This window comes from Neolamprologus multifasciatus, chromosome 15 (genome assembly GCF_963576455.1).
Source record: "Neolamprologus multifasciatus chromosome 15, fNeoMul1.2, whole genome shotgun sequence".
Classification (NCBI taxonomy): domain Eukaryota; kingdom Metazoa; phylum Chordata; class Actinopteri; order Cichliformes; family Cichlidae; genus Neolamprologus; species Neolamprologus multifasciatus.
The window spans coordinates 38,462,175-38,477,637 of record NC_140453.1 but is presented as its reverse complement, the minus strand read 5'-3'; the positions used below and the strand labels follow the sequence as shown (position 1 = coordinate 38,477,637).

General features: G+C 41.7%; 1 protein-coding gene across 1 annotated transcript; it reads left to right on the top strand.

Moving 5' to 3' along the window:
• Positions 1-2,575: 2,575 nt before the first annotated feature.
• On the top strand, positions 2,576-5,289 carry LOC146502723 (uncharacterized). Its single transcript, XM_085133717.1, has one exon. The coding sequence runs from the start codon at positions 3,886-3,888 to the stop codon at positions 4,831-4,833; it is 948 nt and encodes a 315-aa protein (XP_084989843.1). The 5' UTR covers positions 2,576-3,885; the 3' UTR covers positions 4,834-5,289.
• Positions 5,290-15,463: the final 10,174 nt, after the last annotated feature.

The window sequence follows — 15,463 nt, the reverse complement described above, 5'->3', positions numbered from 1 at the left end:
CGGCCGAATGATGCCCGCAGCGAGAGAGTCTGCAATGTATTTCCCCATAGACTCCCTCTCTGGCTGAGAAATGCTGTACAAACGACCAGATGGAAGCGGAGCCCCAGGCAGGAGATCAATCGCACAGTCATACGGTCTATGAGGGGGAAGTGAACGTGCCCCGTCTTTACTAAACACTTCAGCCAAATCATGATAAACACGCGGGACCGAGGTCAAATCCGGAGGCTCGACCGGCTGGTCAGGCCCTTGAGATGTGGTTGGAGCAGGTGCAGCTCGGAGACAGTTCATGTAGCAGTCAATGCTCCACCCGGTTACTCTCTCTTTCTTCCAATCGATGTGTGGATTGTGTTGGAGCAGCCATGGATAACCCAATACAAGGGGGGTGCGCGGTGCTTGAAACACGAAAAGCTCGATGCGCTCTGAGTGGTTACCCGAGAGAGTAAGAGACAGGGGTTCTGTGATTTGGGTTATGTCCGACAAGCGCTGCCCAGATAGGGCTGTGACAGCGAGTGGATTGGGTAGGGCATGTAGTGTGATGTTTAGCTTTTTCGCCAGAGCTGCGTCAATGAAACTCTACTCAGCACCTGAATCCACTAGAGCTTGAAGAGAGTGGGTAACGTTCTTAATGGTGAGTTTTGCAGGTAACATAAGCCGGGGGAGAGAACTTTTAGTCGTTATATCGCCCACCAGTATTCTCTCAACTACTGGCGAGCGCGCCCTTTTGCCCGTGCCCGGCATGAAGAGGCAAAATGGCCCTTACGGCCGCAATATAAACACTCACCGGCGGCCATACGCCGTTGACGTTCTGCGGGCGAGAGCTGCGAACGTCCAAGTTGCATGGGCTGCTCCTCCTCCTCAACCTCGCCGTGCTCGCGTGCCGCTCCGGGCCCCGGTGAGGCGTCCCTCGGTGGCCGAGGCTGAGCGAAGCGACGTTGCGTGCTTCGCCGTGCACGCAGGCGATCGTCTATTCGGATGCATAGGGACATGATCGCACCTAAAGAGGAGGGTAACTCACGCACCATCAGTTCATCTTTAATCTCCTCACTCACATTATTTAGCAGTGCCGTCTTTAATGCTTCCTGCCCCCACCCTGCTTGCGTCGCTAGTGTCCAAAAGTCAACTGAAAAATCTGCCATGCTCCGCTTACCTTGCTTCAGATTCATGAGGCGGAGCCCAGCCGCCGCAGCAGTGGAGCCCTTATCAAAAACACTCCGAAACAGAGACAAAAAATCATCATAAGTAATTTCGGGTTTAATGACGGGTACTCCCGTCATTAGAGAAGGCATGAGGCCGCTGGCGAAACTGGAGTGAGCACTGCATAAGAAAACCCGCACACTTCCCTACATCCCCTGAAAACAGCTCAGGTGTGGGGAGATGAGACTCACACACAGCCGGGACTAGAACCGGTGAGGCAGCACTTACTGCGGAGCTTGATGATGCCTGGGCGGGTTTGCTGGTAGGCGAGGGTTCCGGCAATGGAGTGCGCTGAGCAGCTGCTAGTGTTAAGGCAGAGACGTTCTCGCTGAGGCGAACAAGCATTTGCTCGTGGCGTTGTAAGATCGCTTTCAGTGTGACCGGGGCGGAGGGAGACGGGGAGGAAGCTGAATCTACTGAGTCCATGGTGGCTGGAATATTCTGTCACGGGAGTGGAACGGACTCAGGCGCAGACGGAGGTAGCACGGTTCAACGACACTTTATTAATCACACTGGTGCGCTATATACACATGATGGGGTGGGGGAAAACACCAGGTTCAGGATTACTGTCAGCAATGTGAGCGTTGTGCACAGGCTAAAGCAGTTTACCTGAAACCTAAAACAACCATGGGTCACCTCATGGCTGTGAGGCCCAATCAGATTCCGGCAATTGATTTCTCATGCCTTGAACCCTCCGTTGATGGCCGTGAAAATGTATTGATTCTTACTGATGTGTTTTCAAAGTTCACTCAGGCCATTTCTACTAAGGATCAAAAGGCAACTACTGTGGCCAGTGTTTTGGTTTATGAGTGGTTTTATCGCTTTGGTGTTCCCTCTAGGATCCACTCTGATCAGGGGAGGAGTTTTGAAGGAGCAGTAGTTCAGCAGCTGTGCCAGTTATATGGTGTGGAAAAGACTCGCACCACTCCTTACCACTCACAAGGTAATGGCCAGTGTGAGCGTTTTACAGTTTTTCTCCATTGGTTTGGCTCATTTCTTGAAACAGAAATTACATTCTCAAAATAACATGGACAAACCTCCAAACCTCTTGGCAAATGTTCACAACAGAATGGCATTTCTCATTCATTTTATCAAATGGTAAATGCCTTGGTACATGTCTCAATTGTCTCAGTGCATCTTTGCAAATGATTAAGTACAAGTAGCCTACAGTTACACAGTTAGCCCACATTTAGCACATTTTCCAAATGAATAGATCTTGTAGCTCTAAACTGATTAGTTGATTCTCAGTCTAATGATCATTCCCTCCAAAACATGTCAGCATGATTTCATTGTATAAGTACTCGCATGCACAACCGTCTGTTCAATTGTCAAAATTGGTCAAGAACATAATACCATGAATACCAAATATGAATTTTTTTGAATATTTGATAAATTGATGACAGTCATTGACAGTCAGGTGAAACTAGGTGTCACACACAGGTGTCTTCCATGATTGTGTGCTGCCAAACACAGATATATAGAGCTTGACCAGAGCCAGTCCGATCTCTGAACATGGATAGACAAGGCAAAGCAAACGGACAAGGGGAAGTTCTTCCTTAAGGAAGAGGAGGAAGAAGAAGAAGAAGAGGAGGACTGAGAGGAATAGGTGCTGTGCTGTCCCGAATGAAATTCGGGCCACAATTATAGACCATGTCATAAACCATGGCCTCACAATGGCAGAGGCAGGTCGTCGAGTGCAGCCTAATGTGTCTCGCTCTACAGTCTCCTCCATTATCCAAATCTTTCGCAGGGAAAACAGGTATGTACTCTATGTAATCTATGATGGAATTATATGTTGTATAGGACAGGGCACTGTGCGTGAGGCAAAAAATGTATAACTTACTGTAGAGATTTTGTGTGCATCTGCCTACAGTGGTAGGTCTATACTAGCAGGTGGAGAGGACTAGTGGAATGTTTTGATACTAAATATGACAAGAAATATATTGTACAAATTACTGTAAACTATGGAATTACATAATTTATACAGTTTAGAGAAGTATTCCAGTCACTGTGCAGCGGGAGAATGAGTACAGCGACCACTGAATAAGTCCTTGTTTTTTGATTTTGTGTTCATACAATTTACTACTGTAATGTACATTTTCTTTTTACATATGTATGAAACTTTCTTTGCGTGTGAATAACAAATGGTTATCATTTCCTTGGTAGTGTGAGTGCAATCTGTGATGTCAAACCTTGGAGGCTACTCTTTTCTGTTGCATATTGTTGGTCCTCTGCCATAGTGACAAAACATCTAAACATTTTGTATGGCAGTACTCACACAATGCCAAAGGGACGATGCATTTTGGGGGCACTGACTATTCAGATTAGAAAGAAATGTAGTTTTGACACATGAGTGAACTGTTTTAGGGGAGATATGAGCTTTTGCAGGTGGACCATGTTGTTGTGATCAACCATCCAGGTTTATTTTGACAAAAGCACCAAGAATGATGAGAATGTCCGATCTGTGTCGAGAAATGAGCCAAAGCTATTGAGAAGGATCTTTGCCATTTTGGAGACACTGACTGTTTAAATGAGAAAGGGATTTAGATTGAAGCCTGAGTGAACAGTTTTGGAAGAGATATGAGCTTTTGCAGGTGAGCTATAGTGTTGTGCTAAACTGTAAGAGTGTTTTGCCAAATGATCTTAGAGTTTTGAGAATGTAATTTCTGTTTAAAGAAATGAGCCAAACCAATGGAGAAAAACTGTAATCGGACTCTGCATGATCTGTTGAGAACCATGCCCCCTGAGCAAAAGCGTCATTGGCCCATGTATTTACAGCAGCTCACCTTTGCTTACAATACCACAATCCATCAAACTACGGGTGAGTCACCCTATTTTCTTATGTTTGGCCAAGAGCCCCAGCTCCCAATTGACTTCTTGTTAGGCAGAGTGGAGGAACCCACCCAAGGCCTGGTGCACACTTGGGTCCAAGAGCATCAGAAACATCTAGATGTAGCTTATAAAGGTGTGATTAACCGCACCAAAGCAGCAGCGACACTGCGTGCAGATTGTCAACCTGCCCCAGCTTCTGACCCCTTGCCATTGCATCAGTTAGTGTATTTGAGAGATCACAGCATTCGGGGCCGGAATAAAATCCAAGATTTTTGGGGCGCTACACCGTATTGTATTGTCCGTGCCCCTGCTGGCGCTGGTCCTGTGTATACAGTGGCCCCACTCCATGATCCAGAACAGAAAAGACAGGTTAATAGACAATTGATTAAGCCGATCCCTGCTGATATCTGTGAGAAAATAAGGGCAGAGCTCCAGCAAACTCCTAACCCTAGAAGTTCACCTGACCGGTTACCCCTGTCTGAGGATGAGGGAGACTTTTATGTGTGGCAACAAAGGGAGTCCCCAAGAGGTGACCCCCGAAGTGTACGAACGGATTCTGCACCTTGTCCCCAACAACCCCCAGAGGACCTGGCTATAGTAATGAGGCTGCAGTCCAAAGGGACTGAGCTTGGTACCCTGACTCCACAGTGTAGTGTCCCCACTCCATTAGCTGAAAGTGGTACAGTTAGAAGAACGACACGCTCAACAGCTGGCCACCATTCCAACCCACACCATCTGCCCCAATCAGCTGAAGCCAGGCCACCTAGTGTACATTCAGTTACAGCTTTTTACAGACCGTGGTTTTAACGTTTCATTGTCGGGTCGCCAATGCAAAAACCAGGGGGGAGATTGTGACAGGTGAGACCTGAGTCTGGGAACTGCCCCTGGTGGGCGGAGCTGGTCTTTGCCCCTTTCATAAGCTCAGGTGTGGGCAATTAGGTATTCCTCAGCAAACCTGGAGCTGCCAGTGCTTGGTCCAAGTTGGGCAAGTTGGTGTTTAATTTCTTTCCATGAAAGCTTGATGCGGGTCCCCCTAAACTTCTGTCAGAACGGTGGGAAACATTGCGTTCCCGTGAGAACAGTGTAGTGGACTTCACCGCCACTGACCCACATTTATTAGGGTGTGACGCGAACTTGTGGACAGAGTAGCGAGCTGCTGCTTTGCCAAGTGGATTTCTGGCTGCGGGCAAAGGACCCGACACATCAGTGTGTTTTAATTTGTTTTATACTGGTGTACTTTGACAGACTGTGACTGCTGCGGCTGTCGATTTTATTTTTCTCTTGTCAGTAGGCACCACAGAGATTGATTCTTTTAGTATTTTGACCCCTTTTATATATTTATATATATATATATATATATATATATATATATATATATATATATATATAGTCGCAGACGGTGAAGGCGCTGCAGGGAAAACAAATCCTTTTTTTGTCTCACCGCTTTTCCATGCACAGCGGTGGGCCTGAGTGAAGACGGCACTGAAGATTTGCCTTTTTCTATAGTGTTTTGCCCATTTGGGGTCATGTGTGAGTTGCCGTCTCTTTTTAACCTGTGTGCTATGTCAATTTGTTCCTAAACGGTTCCCCGCAGCGCTCGTCCTGTCTCACAGGCAATCATACAGTTTTATCGTTTTTAATAAGGTAACGTTTTTAATTGTTTTTAGGTGCCGCTGTTACACTGTTACTTTTATTTTGTATTAAAAATTAAACTCTTTTTAACTGACTGTGCGCCTACGGCTCTGTCCTATTTTAGATAGGTACCTACCACGGGTCACACAAAGTTTTAGCAATTTTCCAGACTGACTAACCTTTAGTTCTTAAAGTAATGATGGAGTGTTGTTTCTCTTTACTTAGCTTATTGGTTCTTGCCATAATATGAATTCAGTTGTCACATAGGGCTGTCAGCTGTGTACCATCCTGACTTCTGCACAACATCATTGATGACCCCAACTCCATTAAGAAGGCAAGAGATTCTACAACTGTGAAGTGAAAACCATTTCAGATGACAACATCATGAAGCTCATTCAGAAAAGGCCAAGGGTTTGAAGCGCTGTCAACAAAGCAAAGGGTAGATACTTTGTGGAATCTGAAATATAAGATATGTTTAGAGTTATTCATCATTTTTTTCATTGCTACAAAATTCCATATATCTTGCTTCTTCGTATAGTTGATGTCTTCAGTATGCATCTACAATATAGAAATACAGAAAAAACATTAAATGAGCCATGGTCATTCTCAATCTCTGCAAAAACATCCAAAACAACCCACAAAGAGACACAAAACTACTGCAGAGACTTGAAGCAACCACATAATTAAAAATCAAATAAAAAAACAAAGGATTAGGTGACTCCAAAGAGCTATGGACATGACAAATGTAAAAATACTGGTAATTCCTACAAAATTTAGATTTCTACATTTAACACAAAATAACAAAGCAACAGCCACAAGAGACAAATGTTTACAAGACTTAAAAATACAAAATTAAAAATTAAAAACAACATCAAACTATAAATTTACGGTGTGTACATGTGTGTATAACTCTGTAATTGTTAGTTACTTGCTGGTTTAGTTTGTAATGGTTTTTCCCTGTGGCACATGTTCTGTTTTACTTCCTTTGCCTCATTTTCTCAGTTACATCCAGCTGTTCCCTTAGCTCAGAGGTTCCCAAAGTGGGGGCACAGAGCCATGGGGAGGGGGGATGGGGGGGTGTGAATAAAAAAATAAAAATAATAAAATTTAAAAGAAAAGAACGCTTGGACACTGTTAGCATAATGGACAGGTTTTTGATGGGGCTCCCACACAAACGCAAAGCAGAAGATGAAGCATCACCAAATATGTTTCCAAACCAACTTCCTTCAAAGCCAAATACTAGAAAATATGATGAAGCATATCTTGCCTTTGGCTTCACCTGCACAAATGCCAAGGTAGGTATCCCCGACAGAATTAGTTTCCCCTGCGTCGGAAGCACGTGCTGGGCTGTTCAAATCACAGACAAACAGTATCCCACAGTTGTTTGTGTTTTTGAAACCATTTTGCACAGAGAGGCATTTTTTGAAAAATGTATTGATAGAAATGTTGAATATTATTACACACGAAGAAAACAACTACATGTAAAATAATTACACCATGACGCCTCTGCCTTTCTAAAGGGAGGGACAGTAACTGTGTGTGTATATGTAAGTGTGTAAAAACTGCAGGTAGTAAGATTAACAGTATTTAATCCGCATTTGTAGAAATTTATCACATGGCGCACAGCGTGACGTGAAAAAAGGCACATACGAACTCCGTATTCCTCGTCCACATGAAAACGCAAAAACTGAGCTTTCGCAAAATGTCCAACCAGGAGTTTTAAAATATCTCAGTTTTCGGTGATTCAAAACGCCATTTACTTGTGTAAAAAAGTTCCAAATGCATAGAAAAAGCTGCATTATCAAAAGTACCCGTGTAGTGCCCCTGAGGAATCCTGTCATCACTTTTGCCGTCTCTCTTTCTTCTAGCCAAGCCACTAGAGAGGTCCCAACTCCTCCACAATGCAGAAGTCACTCTAGAAATGTCTACCAGATTTTTAGAGCAATTGAAGTTTCTATCTTCTCGCAACCTTCATGAAAATGTTGATTTCCTTTCGTAGCAGCAGCCTGCAGTGCCGGAATTACTACTGGAAACTATCAAGTGACTTGGTAGGTCTTGATTGGCCAGCCACTTAATTTCAGATATTTTTTACATCTTGCTTTTTATGAACTATATTCTATCATCTTTTTTAAAAGAAGTTTACATTTTCAATTAAATAAAATTATATTGCATTTTAATTGTTCAAGCAAGTGACTTAAATGAATATTGTAATATTGTCACCGAGTTTCATAAATATATTCTAGCATAATAATAATATTGCATAAAAACTCACTTTATCCTAAATATTTTCATTTTATTTTCATTTTAAAATGAAGATAGCATACTAACTCACAGCCCATTGTTCATTCAGTGGGCTGGTTTCAGTTATTGTGCAAATGTACTGTTTATATGGTCGGGGAAACCTGCAGTCAGCTGAGACTGAAGCAGTCACTTGGATGAGTGACGAAACGCTACGTCCAGATGAACAGAATCAACATTTTGGAAGTGGAGATGATAGTAGACTTCAAACTGAAGCATCCTCAGTCCCATCTTCCTGCACGGCTGCTCAGTGAAGTCCTTCCACTTCCTGGGAACCATCATCTCCCAGGACCTAAAATTAAACATAAGCTTCCTCATCAAAAAGGCACAGCAGAGAATGACCTTACTTCACCAGCTAAAAAAAATACAACCTGCCAAAGTCAGTGATGGTGCAGTTTTAGTCCTCCATCATTGAATCTAGCTCCACCTCGTCCATCATCATCTGGTAGGAATTCAAATAACACGTGTGCATGGAGGCTCTCCACTACTCCACTTTACCACATAGCTCTATGGTTGGCTTTGTGATGGACAGGTGAAATTTGTCCAGGGTGTACCCTCCGACTCATCCTGTGGCAGCTGGAACCTCACAGCGTTAACCAGTCAAAAAGTAAAAGACTCTCCATTTGCATGAATAAAATGGAGTCTATCAGATAGATATGATACAAACCACAGCAGCCCAATGACTGTAATACCTACAGCATGCTCTAATCGCTCTAATAGAATATTATGGTGAACAGTATTGAATGCTGCACTGAGGTCTAGCAGGACAACCACACATTTTGCCTCCTATTAAAGGGACTTCACTTTAAAGGTAATAGTGTTGTTGCAGTTATCTGTACATTTCCCTTTCTCACCTTTATGTATTTGTCTAAAGGATGAGAAAATGGGCATAGTGGAATTTGAAGCACACACTGAGAATCGGATGGCAGGTACATGCAAAGTGGAAGAGATTTCTGATAGTGTTTGATAAGCCAATAAGTACCTCATTTGAAAAATACTGATGTCTTGATGATTCAAAAATGTTCTTGGGCAAGGCCCCAGCATCATGCTATTGTAATCCTGAAGTTAGACATGTATACAAAAGGAAAGGCAGGTTATGCTCTGACCTCTTGCTTATCTGTGTAAATATATTGCACTTCACTATATCTCCCTCTTTCTCTCAGTTAAAGTGCAGTCTTGGCATAAACACTGCACCAGCACTTAGAAAAAATTGAAATCTTCACATTTGGACAAGCCAAGGTGTTCGTGTTTTTCCCTTCCTCCTCCCCTGTGCTAGAAGGGTCTGCTGCCACATGGACAATCTCATCCCTTACACAATCAACACTTGACCAGATGGACCTGAGTTCCCGCTCTTTTCCTTCAACACAGATTGGATGCATTCTGTGGAATAAAAAAAGTCATTGTCACACTATAGTGGTATTCATATTGTGCCTATATCCTGTTTTGCTTTTATTTACATGTGCGTGATTTTTCTGTTCTGAGTTCTGTGAAGACTGTATGATCATTAGTTTTACTGATGTCTGAAGAAAGACAAATGTGGAAAGATTCCAGCTTGCCGGTACTTTCTTTGTGATTGACTGTACTAAAGTAAATACCTCTCAGGCAATCTGCATTCCATTCAAGTAATGAATCATACCCTGAAAGATTCTCTTTTTTATTGTCAGCAGCCGGCGAGATATGACTTTGGGGTGTGACAATGTTATTTATTCCTATACTACTGTCTATGTCTCCCCCCTCCACTGATCTCCAGCTGAATAGAGCTTGTAAGAAAAGCTTTTTCAAGCAGAACAAAGCAGGGCATTAATCATTCAGAAATGGCTCACGCTCAGGGATTTGACGGGGCTCGATGCAAAATCTGTAAAAAGAAATAGTTTTAGAGACTCTGCCAAAGGTCAGATAGATGGATTAAGTGATAAAAGGTCTGATGAGATATAAGTCAACTACATAAAAGCAATATACCTGGGGCAGAGGACTTGTCTCCTTGCGACCTTTTCAGAGTGCCTCAAGAGGACAGATGAGGATACAATTCAGTGTAGCTTTACCAAAGTATTTAGCATCTTTGCGCTTATCAATCACATATGTCAACTGACGAGACTGTTGATTCTGTGGAAAACGTAATGCTGTTTGTGCTCTTGTCTTGGTTGCTTGGTGAAAGAAAGCAGAGGCCACGGTACAGAACACTGTTCTCTGAAGATCTCACCTCTTAAGGCTAACATCAAGGGACTTTTAAAAAAACTCCTCCAAGATAATGGACTGGAGGCCAAGATAATGCCATCGAAAGATTCTGGTTAGATACCATATTTCTACGATTTTCAGGGCAGAGCATGATAACTTTTAGTTTTATTTAAATTTAGAAGCAGAAAATTAGAGGCCATCCAGGTAATACATATTAAAGAGGTAAAATTATTAAGTTGATAATCGACCTCTGTTGGAGTAGCGTTCAGGTAGCTGCTCTGCTCTGTGTTGGTACAAGGCACAAGCGGATAACAGGCAGTCAAAAAGCTGTACACAAAAGGCTAAAATAAACAGAATGTTATGTACCAATATAGACAATATAAGAGATTAAATGATACACAGTAAGATTAACAGTTATGATGAAGTAATTAATTTAAAAAAATCTTAACAGAAGGCCTGTTTAAACTTAAAGTTTTTAACTGCTTTTTAAAAGACTCCACAGAGTCATCATGAAAATAACTTAACATCCAAAAGATTGGTTAAGACTCGTATCTTCACAAAGAAGTTCTGCTTCATTTTGTGTGAGTATTTCCACAAATTTTGAAGTTTGGGGTCCTTTTTTCATCACATGTGCTCTACAAGTAACACCTGGCCTATTGGATTACCTGGAGCCTGGAATTAATTTAGTCCTCTAAGAATTTAAATTGGTGATCAAGAAACATGACGACTAAGAGGCTAACAGAAGATATTGAAGAAGTTAAGAAGTCTCTTAACTTCATGTCAGAGGAATTGAGTAAGATGGTGAAACAGCAAGCAGGACTACTGGTCTTAATTGAAGAAGTAAGACAACTGAAGATTGTGATTAAGGAAAAAGATAAGAAGATTGAAGAGCTGGAAAAAAGAGTTGAAGATTTGGAGCAGTATACAAGAATGGAAGATGTGATTATTTCTGGACTGAAGACAAATCACTACACCTGTGCAAGGAGTACAGCAGGTGACAAGGAGGGGGGAGATGCACCAAGAGCTGAAAAGGATTTGCTTGAGCAGCAAGTTATTTAGTTTTTCAAAGACAAAGATATTCTTTTGGATAGCAAAAACATAGCTGCATGTCATACTATTCCACAAAAACATACCAAGATGGCAACTATCATACTATGATTTGTGAACAGGAAATATAAAGTTGAACTGTTAAAGATGAGAAAGAAGTTAAAGAGAACCGGCGTATATGTGGATGAGCATCTCACCAAGAGCAATGCTGAAATTGCATGACAGGCAAGACTATTGAAGAAGGAAAGGCACATCCAAGATACCTGGACCAGGAAATATAAGGTATTCATAAGACTTAATGGGACACCAGAACAAGCTAAAGTAATTGTTGTCAGAGACATTGCAGATCTTGAGAGATTAAACAAAAGCAATATAGTTCAGTGTAGAAATGAATTGTGTTGCTGACTGTGATATGAACAATATCTGATAAGTGTGAGAAAAATAACTATGCATGTGAATGTGTGAACAAAAAAAAGAAGGCAAAAATTGAATATTTTATAATATTAGAATTTTGCTGAAAATATTATGTCATCTAGGTCTGTTTCAATAATTCAGAGGTAAAAAGTGAAAATATAATCAATAGGAATAAAAAACATGATGCTAAACATCGACCAATAAATTTGAACTAACAACCACAAGGTCGCGGGTATGCCTGTGGAAAGCCCGGTGGAAGAGAGAGGTTGGTGAAAGATCATCCACCCACAGTGTTGGGGAGTAACGGAATACACGTACCGCCATTACGTATTTAAAATACAAACTATGAGTAACTGTATTCCGTTACAGTTACCGTTTAAAAAGGTGGTATTTAGAATACAGTTACTTTGTTGAAATAAATGGATTACATGGCAGTACTTCCCTGTTTCATATTGTGGCGGGTCAGGACTGTTTGGGTTTTGTTTGACAGCTACGTTCTGTTGTTCCAGGTGGCAGCGTTGCGGTTGCCATGGTTACAGGGTGACGCTCTCTCTCTGCGTGTTTCCTGGGTGAGAGAGGCCTTTTTGTTGTTGTTGTGCTAAGCTAATAGGCAGAATGCTACCGGTATAGCTCTAAAGAATGTAGCATCATAGGCAGTGTAGTCCGTGCTGCAGGGAGAATGGACTGCCATACCCGTTATGTGTCTGTGAGCGAGGGAGGGAGAAAAAGGAAAAGTACGAGCTGTCATCGAGCAAAAACTTTAGCTGGAAGCATGTAAATATAATAATAACCACTGTAGCCAAGAAGAGAGCCTGACGAGCCCAGTTGTAAGTAAGCTATTAAGACTCGACTGTACGCTGTGTTCGTGTTTTCCTCTTAAACAATAAGTCCCGTTGCAGCAGCCTTTCAACGCCTCTCTCTGTCTCTCGCTAGCAAAGTTGACCCAGACAACAAAGTAAAGCTAGTTTTCGACACAGAACCCACCGTATTAGCCAGAGGTCCCTTTACTACGGTTTGGAGCCGCGGACCTTCAGTAACAGTAATAAATCACAGCAATAGTACATTCATGTAGTTGTAAACAGCATGATAATATATTAAGTAATCTAAAGTATTCAGAATACGTTACTCTCATTGAGTAACGTAACAGAATACGTTACAGAATACATTTTGGGACATGTATTCTGTATTCTGTAATGGAATACATTTTAAAAGTAACCTTCCCAACACTGTCCACCCAGTGCTGCAAGGCAAGTATATCAAACTCAGCTTAGTAGAATTAACTTGGTATTGCTTGACCACTATGGCTTGTGGTTTACTGAGATGGTAAAAGGCATGGAATCCCTAGCTATAAAGGTAAAGCACGTTGTCTGTCAGTATAAGTTGCAGTTAGTATACAGCTAGACCAGCCGCTATCTTGCTGGCTAGCAGAGTTGTTGTAAACCTGGGCTGAGGCTAGATTATTATCCTTCGCCTGTGTACAAGCTGTGTGGGACAACATTTTACACTCATGCTTCAAAAACCAGTCTCTCATCCCTTCTAGTCCTCCTAGTCATGGATACATAAAGTCCGCTTCTGTCCTTCATCAAGTCAAGTCTACCTAAACTGAAAGACCCTGAGCCTTTGCTTGAGCTTCTACAAGATTTGGGAGTTGAGGGACTGGAGGACCTGAGCTATCTGCAGGAAAGTGAGCTCCTTCCTGTCCTATGGCCAGTTGAAGTCAGAAAACCTCTCTCACAGCTTAAAAAGACAAGTATGTATTTCAATTCTGTATGTAACAAAACTTTCATGTCAGAAAAATATGCATAGTCAAATAAACTTACTGGGCACACTTGTTGACACAGTTACAGTTTTTCTCCATTGGTTTGGCTCATTTCTTGAAACAGAAATTGCATTCTCAAAATAACTTGGACAAACCTCCAAACCTCTTGGCAAATGTTCACAACAGAATGGCATTTCTCATTCATTTTATCAAATGACAAATGCTTTAGTACATGTCTCAAATGTCTCAGTGCATCTTTGCAAATGATTAAGTACAAGTAGCCTACAGTTACACAGTTAGCCCACATTTAGCACATTTTCCAAATGAATAGATCTTGTAGATCTAAACTGATTAGTTGATTCTCAGTCTAATGATCATTCTCTCCAAAACATGTCAGCATGATTTCATTGTATAAGTACTCGCATGCACAACCGTCTGTTCAATTGTCAAAATTGGTCAAGAACATAATACCATGAATACCATATATGAATTTCTTTGAATATTTGATAAATTGATGACAGTCATTGACAGTCAGGTGAAACTAGGTGTCACATACAGGTGTGTTCCATGATTGTGTGCTGCCAAACACAGATATATAGAGCTTGACCAGAGCCAGTCCGATCTCTGAACATGGATAGACAAGGCCAAGCAAACGGACAAGGGGAAGTTCTTCCTCAAGGAAGAAGAAGAAGAAGAAGAAGAAGAGGAGGAGGAGGAGGAGGACTGAGAATGCGTGGTGGAGGAATAGGGGGAAGAGGAGCGCGAAGACACTGTGCTGTCCCGAATGAAATTCGGGCCACAATTATAGACCATGTCATAAACCATGGCCTCACAATGGCAGAGGCAGGTCGTCGAGTGCAGCCTAATGTGCCTCGCTCTACAGTCTCCTCCATCATCCAAACCTTTCGCAGGGAAAACAGGTATGTACTCTATGTAATCTATGATGGAATTATATGTTGTATAGGACAGGGCACTGTGCGTGAGGCAAAAAATGTATAACTTACTGTAGAGATTTTGTGTGCATCTGCCTACAGTGGTAGGTCTATACTAGCAGGTGGAGAGGACTAGTGGAATGTTTTGATACTAAATATGACAAGAAATATATTGAACAAATTACTGTAAACTATGGAATTACATAATTTATACAGTTTAGAGTAGTATTCCAGTCACTGTGCAGCGGGAGAATGAGTACAGCGACCACTGAATAAGTCCTTGTTTTTTGATTTTGTGTTCATACAATTTACTACTGTAATGTACATTTTCTTTTTACATATGTATGAAACTTTCTTTTGCGTGTGAATAAAAAATGGTTATCATTACCTTGGTAGTGTGAGTGCAATCTGTGATGTCAAACCTTGGAGGCTACTCTTTTCTGTTGTATATTGTTGGTCCTCTGCCATAGTGACAAAACATCTAAACATTTTGTATGGCAGTACTCACACAATGCCAAAGGGACGATGCATTTTGGGGGCACTGACTATTCAGATTAGAAAGAAATGTAGTTTTGACACATGAGTGAACTGTTTTAGGGGAGATATGAGCTTTTGCAGGTGGACCATGTTGTTGTGATCAACCATCCAGGTTTATTTTGACAAAAGCACCAAGAATGATGAGAATGTCCGATCTGTGTCGAGAAATGAGCCAAAGCTATTGAGAAGGATCTTTGCTATTTTGGAGACACTGACTGTTTAAATGAGAAAGGGATTTAGATTGAAGCCTGAGTGAACAGTTTTGGAAGAGATATGAGCTTTTGCAGGTGAGCTATAGTGTTGTGCTAAACTGTAAGAGTGTTTTGCCAAATGATCTTAAAGTTTTAAGAATGTAATTTCTGTTTAAAGAAATGAGCCAAACCAATGGAGAAAAACTGTAATAGTGGATGGTAGTTGTGTTGTACTGCGCGGCATTATAGCGAGAGAGGAACACTTCAAAGTGTATCAATTGAGCTGAGTGTATAATTATGTTAACTATTGATATTCACAAATTGAGCTTTGTGATGTCTGTGTACAAATATAAGATGTAATTCCAGTCCTGTTTCCTTTATTAGGCCATCAAGATGTGTTTGACAGTCCTCCAAGTAACCAACAGTTCAGCGGAGCTGAACTGAGTACCAGT

What these genes read in the sequence shown, in the direction of transcription:
- LOC146502723 (XM_085133717.1), top strand. Translation starts at nt 3,886, where the DNA reads ATGGAGAAAAACTGTAATCGGACTCTGCATGATCTGTTGAGAACCATG.